This window comes from Ambystoma mexicanum, chromosome 3q (assembly GCF_040938575.1).
Source record: "Ambystoma mexicanum isolate Mex_15411 chromosome 3q, UKY_AmexF1_1, whole genome shotgun sequence".
NCBI classification, from domain to species: domain Eukaryota; kingdom Metazoa; phylum Chordata; class Amphibia; order Caudata; family Ambystomatidae; genus Ambystoma; species Ambystoma mexicanum.
The window spans coordinates 1205068726-1205087238 of record NC_090926.1 but is presented as its reverse complement, the minus strand read 5'-3'; the positions used below and the strand labels follow the sequence as shown (position 1 = coordinate 1205087238).

At 43.0% G+C, this 18513-nt stretch overlaps 1 protein-coding gene across 2 annotated transcripts in view; it reads left to right on the top strand.

The window, feature by feature from the left end:
* Positions 1-18513, top strand: part of ATG4D (autophagy related 4D cysteine peptidase) — a 276305-nt gene that overhangs the window by 57358 nt on the left and 200434 nt on the right. For both annotated transcript variants that reach the window (XM_069604074.1, XM_069604075.1), the window contains exon 4: positions 15108-15281. In XM_069604074.1, coding sequence (XP_069460175.1) covers positions 15108-15281 — 174 coding nt within the window. The remainder of the gene's footprint in view (positions 1-15107; positions 15282-18513) is intronic.

The window sequence follows — 18513 nt, the reverse complement described above, 5'->3', positions numbered from 1 at the left end:
TGATTCATGAATAAAAGACCAACTCTGGTGCACAAACATTAAAAATGCTGTCACCAACAATGTTGCCAGTCTGCAGACTAAAATGGCAGATTAAAGGCAACTCTTAACGCACGTTGCCTCTTCCGAGCCCAGCACCACTCACCCAACAGACCTAAGGCTTTAAATTTACAAATGTATCGGTGCCTGAGGTATAAAAAAATGATAGCCACATTGAAACCCTCCAATTGCCAGGGTGATAGTTGCCCAGCACAGATCATCAAAGATGCGGCCAGGGACCTAGCCCCATTCATTACCAAATTAATCAACGCTTCATTTTCTTCATTTTCAAGTGGTATTGTGCCTAGTCACCTGAAGGAATCTTGGGTACTTTACTGAAAAAAAGAGCGCTGGACCCCACCATCCCTACGAATTCTAGATATCACTACTGTCCCATTTCTGTAAAAATGTTTGGATAGGGTTGCATATTTGCAAATCCAACACAATCTAGAGAACAAAACTCCTGGGAAATCAGCAATATGTCTTTAGACCGCAACATGGGACAGAAACCGACCTGGTTGACCTCCAAAAGTCAGATTGACGATCTCAAAGACAAAGGTAAACTTGCTATCCTGTTCCTCTTGGATTTGTTTGCAGCATTTGACTTGGTCGACCACACGGTACTCTGTGATCACCTTGCCTCAGCGACCCACTTTTCAAAGTCAGTTATCACATGGATTCAATCATTCCTAAATAATAGGACAATGCAATCTTCTTGCCGTCTGCAGCAGCTGACACCATACCGATCACCTGTGGTGTGCCTCAAGGCTCATGTGTTTCGCCAACTTTGTATAACATCTTCACAAAGCCACTGTTTGATGAATTGGACCGTCATGGTGTCACCTAAACTAATTATGCAGATGACACCCAGATACTCCTCCCCCTTACAGGCATTTGACACAGATGTACGACGCCTGAATGAAACCTACACTATCATTCAGGCATGGATGGCCGTCCACAACGGAACTCATCCTGGTAGGGTCTCCAGCCAACTTATACAAATTAAGCCCCAACTACACTTCTCTCACTATAGATGGGAATAACATCCCAATTGCCAAAGAAGTAAAAACATTAGGCTTCTATTTTGACGCCACCTCCAACCTAAACAAGCAAGTGAATTTGACTTCCTCTGCCACGGCCTATACAGGTCAACTGATAATGGCCTATATACCAATGCTGTCAACAGAAAGTTGTCTCATATTAGCCAGAGCACTTATATTGTCCAAACCGGACTATTGTAATGGTCTCTACTTAGGTGCTAATAAGACTGTACTCAACAAACTGCAGATAATGCAGAACAATGCTCTTAGAGCTGCTTTAAATATACAGATAAGAGAGCATATCTCAGCTACTAGAAAAAACTGCAAATGGCTCTCTATAAAAGAAAAGATTGAACTTAAAACTCTCTCACCTTCAAAGCACTGACCCACACAGCCCTCCGTACCTTGCTGAAAAATTCACCTTGAGAACATCCACACGAATTACCAGATCATCTGACACAACCTGCCTGTTGGTCCCAAGATGCAACCTAAAAAGATCCAGAGGATCTAGCGTCCCGGTCATGGCCTCCCAACTATGGAAACCCTCTCCCATCTGATATTAAATCTACCCAAGTATTCTCCAATTTTAGGAGAAGTGTCATATCTTGGTTACTTAGCAAGAATTCATTAGGTACTTGGGTCTCACGTTGCCTCATAATTTACTGATGTATCCTTCTGTTTATTCTATACCTCTCCACCCTCACGTATATTTGATCTGCCAATTTTTTGTGATTTATTAGAACTGCTTCTCTACACCTGTCCTGCCTGTTTTCAGCCTTGTAAAAACACACCCCTGGTATTGTAACTACTGTAACTTCTTATCACTGTTTTGTTTCTCGAAAATGTATCTCGTTGCTCACTTTTAACTGTCTTTTCTATGTAAGCACAAACTCCACTTTAACTGCATTGTCTTTGTCTGTAACATTTTACCAAGAGCGCCCAGATACCCCTGGGTCCGGTGTGCTATATAAATAAAATAAACCAAACAAACTTATTTAAGAACATCCAAAAGAACAATTACATTTTGTATAAAAAGACCAGGAGATTTCCACTAAAACTAAAAGCCAGCAATGTCAACCATAGTACATAATACACATCAGACAAAGTCACAAGACCTACCCCAGATATTAGATCAAACCAACTGGGTGGGTGGGTGGGTGGGTGTCTACTGACTGCCCCATCATAAACTATGCTTAGAGGTGCGGGTAATCTCACTGGCCAATCTCTGGAAAATATCATCCAGGTATTTAGTCAGTGAGATGATCAAACTCCCACTCTCTGCGCTCATAAGCTTGCTCCACCATTCATCAGGAGTTAGTGTGAACCTGCTGTTCATGATTTCGCCCAGATATAACGTTCTCTTCTCCATAAACCCCTGACAGCATAGTCCAGTTATATAGCGACACTTTAGTATCTGGTGTGTTACAGAACCTACAGTTTAAATCAGGCTCCTGCCATTGTTTCCTGTTGAGCAGAATTTCCTTTGTGGGGAGTAGGTTTAATCTGAACCTCAGAAATGTTGATCGAGTTGAGCTACATGGAAACAGTCTATGGTATCCCGGGATGGTATTCCGATGCCTGCATTCCACTTTGAAATTACAGTAAGTACTGTTCCCTTGCTGTTGTTGTATCCACCCTGTCCTTCCTCCATAGCTTGATTTTAATTACTGCTGGGTTACTCAACAATTTGGATTCAGAGAACCCCAGATCCTTCAACATTTTAACACCCGCTGAGTTCCAGACATTCAAAATTGGTTCACGTTTAGCCTCCAGGGCCTAATTCAAAGTCTGAACCCTCTTACTCGGGCTTCAATTCTGCACCTTCTGGAAAGAGACAAGAGCTTTCCACGCCATCATTGTGCACAAGGACGCGAGACCCAACGCCTATCTAATTGCAGGCATTGGCGTAGACCTAGGCAGGTCTAACACTTTCCGCCAGAACCTACCCTCCAATGCCATCCACCATGCATGGTCCTTCGCAAGGAAGACATATGTGGCAATGACCATCACTTTGGCTTTGTAAAATTTGATCACGGGGATCATAGAAAAGCACCCAAATCTTTTTAGCAGGATCTGCGCTTGTGAGGCCAGGTGTGTGACCTTTGTCTTTAATTGAGCTATCCTGGGGCTGTCGTTTAGTCTTGTGTTCATCAACATGCCCAGATAGACAAAGGAAGGGGGTCACCATTATTCGTTCCCTGTTTAAATGCCATACTGGTCTAGATTCTTTCCTCCCCACCGCATTCTCCAGATTAAGATTTTTGTCTTTGAGACATTGATCCTGAGCTTATTTATTTTAACATACTCATTTAGCTGTCGTTGAAGACCAATGGGTGTTTGGTCAGTTATGACCAGATCGTCAGCGTAGAGCAGATGCCCCACACATTGAGCTTAGGCGGGAACGATCTTGCCTTAATGAACTGTTAGTAACTTCACAGTACAGTTGGATTTTCCTTTAGTTGGTGAAAGGTTGCTTTCACGGTTATGCGGCGCCTCTTGGCATGGGCAAAACTTGTTATCTTCAACAGTTTATATTCTTATAAATGAAGGGTATGTTTCACTCAAGTATAGTATAGGATTCAGTGTTTCTGTGGCAAACACAATTAGGCCTACGCAACCTCTTCTTGACCTAGATTTCAAGGTTTAAAGATTGGTATAAAATTGTATTCTTAGATGAAAGTAAAGAAGTTCAACCTTGTGTTGAGGAATTGCAGATAGGCACACGCAACCACCCTTTAATGTACTTCTCATAGGTTAAAGGTTTCCACAATTGTATTGTCAATGTTAAGTATTGAGTAATATTGTTCACTGCGTTCACTCCCTTAATTGGAGATGCGCGACCACTCCTTTTAGGTAGAAACGGTCTCTTTAACAATGGATTTTAGTAGCTTTGGATTTATAGGCGAATAAAGGAAACTTCCAGATTACACGCGAGTGCTACACTTCCATGTTGCTGTCATTTTAGATTCAACTAACCAGTTTTACTTGTTTTAATTCTTACGCGACTTATCACAGAGCTAGATACTATTGCCGGCAATGCTCGAGCAAGGTTTTAGAAAGCCGCACTTCACTCACCGGCTTCTTTGACACTTGCTCTGTGGGTCGCAAAGCTTTCCCGACCTCTGCAAAGGTGTCTCCAGTCCGGACCCACACTCCTAAGACCCATGGCTTGAAAACTGATCCTGGCCTCGGTCTCCAGCACGGTCTCTGCATGGCAACCACAGCAGGCTCCCATGGAGAAAACTGGCTCTCCTGCATGTCTTCTGCTGCGCAGCCTCTGCACAGTTTGGGAGAGCTGGACTCTCAGAACACACAGGTGAAATCTGTTTACACGTTCCGGCATCCCTCTTGTGCCCCACTTCTGCTTGGTTTGCCAGCCACTTGCCGCCTTCTTTCTGCTACGGTTTGCACTCCCGTCACAGTTCCAGCTCCATTCACTCCTCTTTCAATTGCCTGCACCTGAGGAGGCCTTTTATGCCTCCCAGGTTCGTTCAGGTGTGGGATGTTGGGCTCGTTTGCCTGACTACTGCAATGGCGGTAAGGCTTAATTGCCAGACTACTACAACTGCATGCCTCTTCAGTCCTCTTCCTCATGTCAGTACTTCTTGAATTCTGGGACTTGTAGTCCATTTTTGCATGTTTCTTTTGACAGTTGAGTTACTTTTTAAGGGCAGATTAATTTTTCCTAAACTCATTAAGAGATGGACTAAGAGAAATGATTACAAAGGAAGATAATTTATTGAAGACCATGTTTCCATATTCCTTTACATTATACCCTTGGGAGCAAGGAAGGTGTTTAGATTGGGATACCCAAAAGGATCTTTCCATTGGTAAGGCTAGTTCAGATTTTACAATTTAAAATGAAAATAAGCCATTTCCTATTTTGGTACCTTGGGAAGATTCTTCCTTCCAGAGGAAATGTACCGTGCCTCATCCCATAGAATCTCCTCACCATCCAGGGCGTGGTCTACTCCACACCGTGCACCACCCCCAAGGTTAGGATCAGGAAGCGTCTGCCTTATCCTGGCCACCTGGGAGAAGACTTTAGGCAGGGTTTCAGTGAGGGAGCCATAGGATTATTCACAGCAGGCACCTAAGGTAAGCAGTCCTTCTCTGTCAAGTAAGTAGTTCCACAGAAGCCAAGTCGCAGGTGACTGAGTACCTAATGCGGGCAGGGAGTCTCAAAGTGCCCCTCCTCAGCCGGCAGGCTAAATGAAATTTTAAAGCAAACTAGTTTAAGAAGGAATTGGGTGTAGACTCCCAATTTCACCACATTCTGGGCTACCGATGGAGGAATCCCAAGCTTGGACTCCAACCCTTTCTCGGGAAAGGGTAGTTTTAGGGAGTAGACATTATACCTATGCCATCCCTGTGGCGAGCGTGGCAGCATAAGTGGTTCATGTACTTGTAATCCTAACTCTGATTATCCAAGCAACTACCCCAGGGTCCTCTTAATCGCTGGTGCACTTCTGTTATTGGCCTCCTGGTTGGAGAACCAGGGGTCGCAGTGACTAATATTGCGCTTGCCCCAGCAGAGTGTAATGGCAAAGATACCCTGCTCTGAGGGCAGCAGCAGAAAAGACTACTCTTTAGGATGGAGAGCAGCAAGTGCAGGCCACTATATTCTTGATCCACCCGATCAAGGCCTGTAGACCCCAAAGCTCCAACTTGAGTCGGCATCTGTTGCAACAGAGAGGCCTGGTCAGAGAATGGTCCATCCACATGTGTGCTAGGAGTTGATCTCACCAGTCTGAAAGTTTTCTCTGGTTCTAGGAGTCACCAGAGATTCCCTTGTAGATTGGTTGGGCAATGCTGGCTTACTTCTGCAGCAGACCGGAGTCTTCTCATCTTTGGCGTCTTGGCTACAATTTTCCTCCTCCAGATCCTCTCCTTGCAACTAAAATATAGGTTGGGGGATACCCCAACCCTTAATGGCCAAGTTCTGCACCATTCGAATAAGTAATTAAGGGCTCTTCAATTATTACCTACCGGATATCCCACATCTGCTCAACAGCGGACATTTGATCTGAGAAATGTGGATTAGGCCCAAAACATTCTTGTTTCAACCAGTTCAGTCACACAAAGACCTGAGTAGGACTCTACAAAACACAAACCGAGCTTAAACCACAAGGGGCAGCCATTTTGAGTATAAGGCACTCCATGTGCATTATCATTGTACCATGCACCAGAAAGTTATAAATGGGTGCATAAAAATGCAGGAGAACATAAGTTGGAGAAACCGCCTCCCTGCATCCTTTGTCATTGGTGCTGATCAGGCCCCCCAAATTCAATGAGTTAAGCCGGTATGTGACGCTAAGAAGGCTTAAGTTACCTGAAACGTCAGTGGATTACACATGCTGGAGCCCCATTTGAAATCGGTGGAGGGAAGTTGCAAAAGGAAACCAATATCAGAGAGGTAGCCTAGGTGCTCAGAGTTTGGTAAGAGCTTGAGCTTGAGATTGCAGAGTGAGAGGGTGTGGGGGGTATAGTTATATGGGTTAGGTGCTGCAAGGGAGGCATCACCAGGATAGATTGAAAAACAGTCTAAAACGCGAGAGATTGAACCTTGGACAGCCAACCCATATGGAGCCATCTGCATGGAACGCCAACCTGCATCTAGGCAATGCACATATGTTGGTCCCATCACCGGAATGTAAAGGGGAACCACTTCTAAAATTGACGCACCCCATGTGGGACGAAGGAGTGATCGAGTCCAAAAGGAGGCTACAACGGTATTGCAACCTGCTAATGACTAAGGGAAATTGGTCCTGGTATAGCTGAAGGTGAGCACACTACACTATGTATCCGTTTTCGTGCATAGTTTCTCAAAACCACACTTCCCATTGTAATTACTGGTTGCTTAATTAGTCATTTGCAAGCATCACACAGGCACAAAAGGCGCACAAAGCCTCTTGGTACTAGTTAGGTCAGAGGGCATAGAACACTGCCGTCCAAAGGTTTTTGGTAAGATTTAACGTCCTCAACCTGGTATATTGCCACTTCCTCAAAAGAAAAATGTTTTGATATTGTTTTTTTCCTTTCAGATGTTGGCTTTGCCTTCGACAGTGCCTTTCTCCTCGCATGTAACTCTGTCCCTGGAAGTGTCCCTTTGAACACCAAAACTATGTAGAAAGGATGTTCGTAATACTTTTTATTAAACAAAGCTCCACTACTGCACTCCATTTATCACAGAATCTTTCACACTACTGTTATTCTTTGAATGCTGGGTGCAGTTTCTAATATTCACAATTTTGTTATTGAAAACGAGCTAGTCCTTCTATTCTTGACTGAAGCATGTTGGTTCTGATTGAGCCTGGCTCAACCTCACTCAATCGGGTTATAGGCTCCTCCATGTTGCCGGATAAAATAAAGGGACCGCGGTTTAGCAGCGATTGCATGGACTGGTTGGATCTTTGAGCTCATGGCTTCCCCCTTCTCTTCCTGTGAAACATTACTTATAAAGTTAGTATTAAACAGATTATTTCATCCACCTTTTCATTTACTGTCCACCTGCTAATGATCCTCTCTTTCGGAGGCAATACGGGATGTGATGACTAATTGATCTACACACAGATCAATCGTTCTTGGAGATTTGAAGCTATATGCTTAAAGCCGTTCTAGTGATCTCTGATGTAATTTTACAGCCTAAGGCATACATTAGTTTTCAAAAATGGATTACAGTTGGCTAATTAAAAATGTCTTAGCAAACCTACATATTTTGATTGGCAATTTTGTACTAATATTGTTTGTCACCAGAAGGTATTTGTACCCAAGACCTAAAATGAGCAACAATACAGAATGTGTGTACTGCTGAAGTGAGACATTAGTGAGCTGAGTGTCTGTAAAATGTAAAGTTTACCTTCATGAATGGACAACAATAAATAGATCTGCTAAAAAGGATCTGGAAACATGTTTTCAGTGCCAGGCTATGTGCAGCTGTTCCAGTCTGTGTTGCACAGGGCAGTGTCTGAACATTGTATGATCCACATGCTTGACACATCATTTGCCCTGCAAGGAGAAGTGCAAATGTTTTATAAATCAAAAAGTTCACAATGTTAAAAGGAAAGTCCTAGCCTGAGACAAAGTATGTAGTAGTTTGGTGTTGCAGCAGGTAAGATAATTGTCAACCTCAGGTGGACAAGATGGTCCTTGCCGGTCATTGAGGCTTTTTGATATAGCATTAAATACTACTTAAGGGGGAGGGCAGGGCCACTAATAACCTCAACCCCAAGCAGACCATTTAAGCCCTGTACACCCCTGAAAGTGGTATTTATCACCATTAGTACTCAGTCACCATCTGTGGTGTGGTACTGATACTATCTTTAGGGCCTTTGGTACTAGAGTGGAGAGGATTATTGCTTTTGCAATCTTCTCCAGTAGCCCCTTTTGAATTTGCAGTGAACTAGGAACAGAGGGCGGAGAGGCTCTGGAGGGCGCAAGAGATGAATGCAGGTTGTGCTGTGCTTTCTTTGAATAGGCTCATTTAAATGGAAATCTGTGCTACACAAGTGTCAGTTTAATTAGTAAATCAACCGAATTTTAGAGCAAATTGCTTATTTTCATAAAGGCATTCAGACTGGGCCCAACCACGAACAAGGCCATATACTGTAGTGGATATTGGCCAAATATAAATTGGGTTTTTCTGGCGTCTACAACAAACTGGGATTTGACTGACCATTTGGTCATGCATTTCCTGATAATGGCCGATACGCAGTTGCTGAAAAAAAGTTTCTAAACGCCTGGCAAACCTTTTTTGAAGGCTGAACTGTTTTCCTAGCCTATTAAGCTGTATTTTTCAAACCTTTAATTGCCCAATAATATTGATTAACAAATTGCCTTTATTAATAAAACTTTAACTGACATCACAGACTTGATGGCGCCAGTGAACATGCTGGTACTCTCAACAAGATCTTTACATGAACCCTGGTATAACCCGGGAACTTTGAATCCATTTATTATTCTTAGGTCAAATCAAAGGAAGTGATGTAAGGATATATCTCAACAAATACAGAAAAGTTCAAGCGCGTACATGTTCAGTTGAAACCAACCTAACATCCCAAAAATATTTTTCTCAAGCGATTGAAGTATCAAACTTTTGAAGACCTTAAGACTACTTGAGAATAAATCTAAATCTTCTATCCCAAAACACATTTTATGAAAATGATTACAGGATATATTTCCTCCACGTTTAAGAAAATAAGCCCTATACGCTCAAGTATTGTCTGTTCTCCAATTATTTCAATATCATTTTGCCTGTTAGCAGTCCTGATCCTAAATTCAACTTCCATGAAGTTGCCCTGGATGAAATTTGAAATGTAGTTGTTAAATTGAACCCCGCTTTATGCCCAGCTAACCCATGTCCTTTGTTCATCGCCAAAGATTGTATTGATGGCTAACTCCCATTCCTTACTGCTTTTATAAATGATATGTTGAACAATTTTTTGATTACACCACTTCTGGAAAAGCCTTCATTGGACCCGGACTGACAGTGAATCGTAAGTCAATAGCAAAAACTCTTCCTTTCCTGCTACATATGGTGGTCCTGACTCGACTATGATAAGTTTGAGGTCACCAAGAAGTTTACTTGTACAATGATTTTAGACCAGGAGGAGGTGTCGAGATATATGCGCATGGTCCTTGATTCTTGAAAGAAATTTTTTATTATTTGCATTTATAAAGCACGCGCATACAGCCAGTTGGCATCGAGGTGCTGTTACAAGGTTATGTCTTAATTGCACACAGTTACAGTATACATATGGGCTCTTGGTTACATTAGCCCAGACCTAAAGGTATGAATTGTGATGCTTAGGTATGAGGCTGGGTTGCATAGGCCCCAACTAAATTTATCCGACAATGAGCGACGAGATACATGTATATTCCTTACAAATGGTTCTATGTAAGTAGGCAACTTGTGTTCGTCGTAGACCGATCAGGTGGCTATGTGTGGCCTTGTAAGGCATGTGTTTTAGGTGAACAGTATGGTTTTGATTGCTTTGCGGAAGATGAGATGAGAAGGTTCGGCTCTGAGGGTCTGTGGTAGGGAGTTCCAGTGCTTGGCGGCAACGAAGGGGAAGCTCTCGCCCCCTCCTCTGGCATGTTGGATTTTGGGAATGGATAGTAGGTTGGTATAAGGTGTTCTTGTAGGTCTTGATGTGTGGTGTAAGCTGACTGTGGAAGAGGTATAGGGGTGCTTTGTGGTGTATGCATTTGTGCGTGATTGCTAGTGTTTTGAAGAGGTTTTGCTGGCGAACGGGCAGCCTGTGCGCTTGTTGCCTGGCTGCTGTGATGATCCACTTTTGGGGATGCCCAGAGCTCGTTATTTTGTATAGTTTGTAGTTTGTCCACATTTTTAGCCGATGTTTCTGATAATGGGGCATTACAGTAATTCAGCCTAGAGCCCATTAATGATCTGGCAGTGGCTAGGCAATTTTGGGTGGAGAGGAGGGGCCTTGAGGCGTTTGGAATAGTATGCTGCCGATGTGGCCATTGCGCTAACTTGTCTGGCCATAGTTAGGTTGGCATCTAAATGGACTCCTAGGGTTTTGACTGATTGGGAGATGGGAATGATGGTGTTGTCTATGGTGAAGGATAGGTACTGGTCACCAAGTTTTAATGCGACAGTCAGTTGGGGCTATCAGTAGTAGTTCAGTCTTATCCCCGTTGAGGCAGAGCCAGTTTTCAGCCATCCATCTGTGGATTTTGTTGTAGCTGGAATTGATGGTTTTGGAGTCAGCCTCATAGATACTGGACAAGGGAAGGAGGACTTGTTGGTGTACATGATGCCGAGCTAGTCAAGTAGGTTGAAGAGGGAGATGGTGAATATGTTGTAGACAGTTGGGGAGAGGCAAGAGCCCTGCGGGACTCCAAATTGGATGGTGGCTGGGGTTGCGGTTGCTTGGACAGAGAACGTGCATAGCTCTTCCTTGGAGGAAGAATGTGATCCAAGTGATTGTCTTTATTGAGACTAGGTGGAGAGGTGTTGAAACAGTAGTTTGTGATCCACCAGATCAAATGCCGCCGAGAGGTCCAGGAGGAGGAGTGGGGCGGGTTTGCCTGTGTCTCTGATATCGTCAATTTGGTTTTTAAAGTCCAGTAGGGCCGTCTCGGTTATGTGCCCAGGCCGGAATCCGGATTGTCGAGAGCCCAGGATTTTGTTTACCTCAAGGAATTGCTGGACTTGCAGGTAAGCTGCTTGTCAAGGATTTTCAGTAAGAAGGGGACGGTGGTAATGGGTCTATAGTTATTGGGATTAGATGGGTTGAGAGAAGGTTTCTTTAGCAGTAAACCCATGCTTCTTCGAGAGGGGGGGGGGGATTCCTCCTGATGCACACCAGGTGTTGATAAAGGGACAAGCAGGTCCGAGCTCTCCTTAATGAGGGAGGCTGGTCAGATAACCACCTTGCACATGGATGGTTTGATATTCTTCATGATTCCGGCGACCTCAGTCTCTAACCTGAATGAAAAGTGTGTTGTGATGGGGGTCTCGTTAGTGTGGGTAGTTGGTTGGGCTGTAATGGAGGGGAGTGGGTGAAGTTGATTCGCTCAGATTTTGTTCTGGAGCGTGTCAAGCTTGTGGACCATCGCTGTTTGGATGTCCTCACTTTCCAGGTAGCTTGGCGGTGGGGGGGGGGGCAGTGGGCGCAGGAGTTTCTAGCTCCCTGAAGATAGTAAATAACTCCTTGCAGTTAGATTTAGCATTGGTGATTCTTGTATTGAAAGAGTTAAACTTGGCGCGAATGCTGGCCTTTTTGTATTTGTTGGATAGTTTGTTGAACTCCAGCTTATGAGGCAAGTTCGTTTGATTGCCACTCTGATAGGCATGCACGTTTGGGGTCATTTTCTTTCCTCCAATTAGGTGGATGGATAAGTGGCTTATGTATCTGTCCAAACCCTTTTTTTTTTCTTTTTTATTTTTTTTTTTCCTCTCAATTCCACCCTTTTGCAGGTCCTTCCCAATGTTGAAACTCTACGGTGCTTTTTGATTCTCACTTGTCATTCACTCCACACGTGAGCTTGGTAGTTAAGCAAAATCAACTATGTGCGCTTATTCAAAAGAAATCTGGCCTTATTGATGGCCCTGGCAAGAGTTTTAGGCAACTTTAATTGGAGGTAGCCTAAGTTACTGCAGTGCCGTTTGAGTGCAAACAAGAGGTTGAATAACCAGACTCCAGATTTTGCAGAAAAATGCAACAAGATCTGTCACCAAAGCTCCTTTTACCAGAGTGTCTCTTGTCTTTCTACAATTGCACTGAGTATCGGGCAGAAACAGTACCTCTTTATTTACAAGCTAAACTTGAGCATTATGCTCCAGTTCTTGCTTACCATTCTAAGATGTAGACTACAGTCAGCTGGAGAGAAGACCTTTGCTTTGCAAGGGTATAGAATTTAAACTAGCCTCCCACTTAACTTGCTTTGAGAGTTGAATCAATATGCAACATTTAAAAAAAAAAACAAAGTATTTTCTTGCATGGATGTTACTCTGCATAAAGTCCCATCAGGCAAAAGAAATGAATATTCAGCGTGCATATACCTCAAGATCTGTTAGTGCTTTATAAAAGCAGAGGCAGATTTTGCAGCTATTGCATTGAGGAGGCTGTAGTTTCTGTCAGAAGAACCCTACCCCTTTAATTTGCATGCCTTTCGGGGGGTGGGGTGGATGGTGTGAGAGGTTAATGGGGTGGGGGGGCTGTGAGGCTTTATAGGCTGGGAAGTAGATTTCCTTTGTTTTACGTGAATTAAGCATCGGACACCAATCTGGTGTCTGTCAGGCGGTGTAAGTGGAAAATCGGGGAGGAGTGGAAGGAGAAAAGGGATAACACCACGCAACCCCAAAATCTGTACAGCCTCATATGGAGTCCGGTACACATTGCCAGAACAGCCCAGTTATCCCGCACTCTGAACTATACTGTGCTGGCGGAAGCACTGTGCACCAAAATGAAGCGCTGGTGGAGTGTTCTGCCCATATCGTTGATGAGGAGGATAGCACTCATTAAAATGATAATACTGCCAAAGCTTTTTTACTTATTCAGTACAGTGCCAGTCTGGCCCGGCTGTGCATTGTTCTCCAAAATTAATAGTGCCTGCACATCATTTGTTTGGGGTGGACATCCTAGATTGAGCTGGAGGGTATTGACAGACACGTATCCCAGGGGTGGGTTGATGGCCTCTGACATGGACCTATACTACCTAGCCGCGCAGGCGCACTTTGCAGCCAGTTGGGCTTCCTGCTTCCTCAACCCCGGACCCCCTCCATCTTCGGCGGAGCGAGAAGCGACAGTGGCCCTACAAATGATAACTAGGCCGATTTCCCCCCCCCCCCCCCCCCCCACATTACAACACGATACACCAACCAAGGTTACGAGCAAGGCATGGTCCAAAAATGCTGATATTTCTGGTACTAGTAAATTATACGACCCGAGTATGCCAATCTGGGGTGACACCCACACCCTTCACCATTGAGAGCAAGATGGCGATGCATTGGAGTGCAAGAGGCATCACACAGTGGGGGCAGCTATTCTCGGAGAAGCACTTTCTACAATGGGAAGATATTAAGGACATAGTGGCACGGAGGCACATAAACAACAATACCATTGGTTAGCAACCGTCACAGCATATATATACCCTACTTTCCCGGATGAACCTGAAATAAACACAGGACTGGGCTACATTTACACTGGGGGACTCCGAAAATGATGGCCTCTACACTTTATAAAGTCATAGTACAGACACGCCCACCGGTGACCCACACGGCTAAGGGCAAATGGGAGCAGGACTTGGGGCAACTGATAGAGGACCAAGAATGGTCCCAGATCTGTGCTCTGACCGGAACGATATCATGCAACTCCAGATTCAAACTGATTCACTATAAAATAGTCCACAGGACACACTATACACCATTAAAACCCAAGCAAATATATCCCGCTTCATCAGGTGCCTGTCCAAGATGCAACACCGAAAACGCCAACATATTTAATATGTTGTGTGATTGCACAGTACTGAGAAACAATTGGGCAGGAGTTTGTGGAGCCTTAGATAAGATGGTAGACCACCCGGTGGAATGGACACCGCGGTTGTGCATGCTGGGAGCGGTCGGGGAAAATGGACCCGACGTGAAAAAAACTTTTAAACCTAAGCCTAGTAATAGCCAAAAGGGAAGAATGCACAACCACCGACTAAGGAGATCTTGAACAGAAATATGATGTGGGCCAATGACACTGAAGAATTATACATGGACTCTGTAATGCCCCAATCTAAACCCAGGAATGTATGGACAAGGTACAAACAAAATCTGGCAGACTTAACAGAACATGAAACCCTGAATGCAGTGGAAAGCTAATTTTGTATTTGTTGTATAACCACAAAGTTAATGGTATTAATGTATGGGCATAACCTGTGTGCAAAGATAAAGTTTAAACAAAAAAAAAAAAGTGATCTGAGAATCCAAAGGAGGGCATGAGTTTCCCAAGGATTGTGGTGTAGAGGCATCCCAACTGGTTGCTGGAGCAGCGACTAAATACATTGGAAGTAATGCAGCCAAGAGCAGGGACGAATGAAATCTCTATGAAAAAAACCAACCTGATTTTTGGATATCATTTTTAAGATCTATATTTTTTTATTGTTCTTGTTTGACAATATCGAGGCATAACTTGTGTAACTCCAGGGTGCCTGGGGGATCAAGGGTGGTTGTTTTTTAATATGTAAATTAAATGGTTTGGTATGAGATTGTTGCTTGAATTTTCTTTTTTGTTTATTTTTTTTCTCTTTTCGGAATGCCTCTCCTGTCACTTGACTTTGTTCATTTTGTCTGCCATGTTGCTCCCTCCGCTTAGATGAACCTCTTCCAAATGCACCTCCATGATTGATTCTCAGGCCAATAAATATCATCTGATGGGGTTATGCTGAAATTGATTGGTAATTTTCTCAGTGCTGTAGGGCCATTGAATATTGTGGACCAACATCTCACCCCCACTGTTAACCCTGTGTCAGACATTGAAGGAATCTCTTGTAAACAGTGTCTTTGTTTTTTTGCAGATGGCATTGAGCGATTTCAGAAGGACTTTATTTCCCGGGTCTGGCTCACCTACCGGCGGGAATTCCCGCCATTGGAAGGGACCATGTGGACGACAGACTGTGGCTGGGGTTGTATGCTGCGTAGTGGGCAAATGCTGTTAGCGCAGGGGCTGCTGGTGCACCTGCTCACTCGAGGTGAGATTTAGAGTGTTGATTGGTGAAAAATATAACTGCAACCCTCAATTGTATGCATTTCATACCACCAGGGGCCACTGTTTCTGTGATGGCGCGAGCGCCTTGTCTATAATGGGACCTCTTGATCAAGCTGCTTGTGTTGCCGGGGCTCATAGGTGCTCTATTCTGAATTTCAGAGATCCTCAATTTCCACTCTAATTTCTGGAATACATTTCTTAAAGGTAGCAGCCCCCATTCATGCTTCACTTCCCATTAAAACTGCACCAATCTTGATCAGCTCAGTGTTTCAAAATCTCATCTTGAAAAATCGAATTCTCACCCCTGCTTTTACAGGTGCCAATTATTTGGCCAGGAATCCATTTTGAGTCTTGCTGGTAGTCCCCTAGACCTTTTGTTGACTTGTTTGTGTGATGACATTTTTGTCAGAATTGAGAACTTTGCAAAAGTCTCACTGAAGACTGGAACTGTGTTTCTGTGCTTCCTGAAGTAGTACATATGTCTACCAATTCTATGAAGTGCCCCATTTTTGTCCTAGGATATTTCCCTCGCCCAGAAAGTAGTTCAGTCACAGATTGCTGGAAACTTGGTGTGTTTATTTTGGCTGCAGTGTAGGATTTTATTTTCACCATTGGTAGTTGCTCTCTGGAAAGGTGTAAACGACCACCAAATCTTTAACCTGGCTGTTTTCCTTTTGGCTCCACTTGTTGTGTTGGTATGGCCGTTTTCCCCCACGCAAGCTCTGAATCTGTGCTCGCACCTTTTTGGGAGGGATCTCTTTAGGCTGGATGAGGATCTACTCAGTGCTCCTGATCAGATTTTGAGGTGGGAGTATTTTACTGCCTATTTTTAAACTCAGAGTAAATGTGATTTTAAGAGTTAAAATGACTTTTCTCCTTTGCAAGAGAGTAAAATGTATGTGACATCCAGGCGACGTGTGCAGAAACAGTATGGAAATCCTTAGTATGCGGCTGCTTTCTGCACCTCTGCACAGAATACACCTTTCAATATTTCTCTAAGGTCTAGCTATTTGATCTCTCCTGTATATATTTAAATGTTGAAATCACAAAAACCTAGCCAATTACATAGTAAAGCAAACCTGAATTATATAGTGTTTTGAGGTTCGATAGCAGAATTGTCTTTTGAAGTTTAATGAAAGTCCTAATTTCCTAGAGTTTTTACTACCTAATGGTATTCCAATGTTATGATACAACAGTGCAGAGAGGCAAGGACTCATGCTAAATTCTGTATCTAATCTAATGGTCAAAAGTTTATTTATATAGTGCTTTTGGCAAAAGGCTCTACATAGAACATATTTATCACAATTATCACCAAACCAAAGTCGATACTCCTTTATCGACCTCAAAAGGCTGAGTTCGCCTTGCCAGGATTCGAACTTGCAACCTACAGGTCACGCACAGATTACAGCAACAAGTGCTCAACCAGCTGAGCTATCTTATTGGCTAACATCCTTCAGAGGTCGGTTAACTAAGTATCGACTGAGGTATAATAATTCCAGTACCTAGATGTTGGACGAACCATTTATGAAGCGCTACATAAAGCTAAATACCTATCTGGATTATCACAGGCACATGTTTTGCCGAGTTTCCTGGAGAGTCAGGTTTTGGATGTTTTAATTCTAGTCTTGAAGATTTGAGAGGCTACAACACCTGTGATTGGTGTAATGACAATCACTCACCCTTGAGCAAAGACTCTGCTGCCACTGACCATTTATATTAATCTACCCCATTGACTGCAAGGTTGAATGGATGTAAACTAGACTGTGCATAGTCGTCATTTTACACACTGTAAATTAAATAATAAGTGTAAAAATGATGTGCCTCCGAATGATTATGCACACAGCACCGGGACTCTGAAAAATACAATTGTGCAATATTGGTTTACTTTCACTGGAAAAGAGCATAATTTGCTACTAACTATTAATTGTAGCTTAGTTTTCCATTTTATTAATTATACAAACCTAAAATTCTAGGAAAATGTGCAGTGTTTCTGTTTGCTCCATGATCTTCAACACAGCAGAAGCTGAACGGAAAGAAACCATTCCTTTTTATAACAGTGTGCAGTTTTTTTCTCTTCAGAGAAATGCATTCTGTTTCAGAGGTGGCTTTCAATTACATCCATGTAGATAAAAATCAAAAGAAGCCTTCTAGTTTCTGTCAAGTAACCTGACCTTTGCACTGGCCTCTGCTCTAAACCTGTGTGTAAATGTACACAGGAAAATAATAAATCTGTCGTATTTACAAGAAAGGCCTTGTACGCACCTTATCTGGAGGCCTGGATCTACTACACTCCTCAGTCAACATTACCGTATGTTTCCGCAAGGTGAATTTTGCTGGCCTTGGGCGATAGTTAGGTTCCAGTTTAAAGCAACAAAACCACAAATTCGGTAGCTGCGAAAAGCTATATAAATCGTGTATTTCATGATCCATGAGAAACCTATTTGGTAGCTGTACATTTAGTTCAAGGCAAGATGGAGCTAATGCACAGTCATTATGTCATATCTTAAAAGTTGAATGTAGAAAAGTAATATACCATCGTATAAGAATGCTTCTGGGCAGCCTTTGAAAATATATTTATAAATGTCCTGCAATTTCACATCCTCGAAAAATAGAACCACTTCATGCAGTCGAGTGCATGTTCTTTCTTTGAAATGCTAGATCTTTTTACCACGAGATATGTACCAATGTTTCTAACACATTGACCAGGTAAACATTACTTTTAAACACGGATCAGCCCTGGCTTGATATGGTGACAGAAATATCCTGTGCAGAAGATAAGATTTTAAAGTGATAGTATTTTACTCCATATCTTATTATTTTTAACCCCAATTCTCAATGGGAGTATTTTATAAGCAAGTCATGTTTTAACTGAAATCAGAAGTGTTTTTGTAGTAATTATTTATTTCCACCTAGTTATTCATGCACATTAAAAGATGCATATTTTCCTCTTCGCATTAGGCAGTAATAATAATTGTTTCTTCCTGTGTAGTGGTCCATCTATCCATGGAGCTGTTTGGGTGAAGGCAGAGGCAGATGAACCTACGTGCCTGTTTTATTTTTGTGGTGTAGAGGCAACCCAAGTCCATCCATATTTACATTTCTTTAGGAGTATTTTCCGATTTTGTTTGGGAGTAAAGGTGGCCGATGCACCACTTATGTGTAGGGCTGATAATTGCTATTCTCTTATTCACTTTCCCATCCCTTCTAAGTTGCTA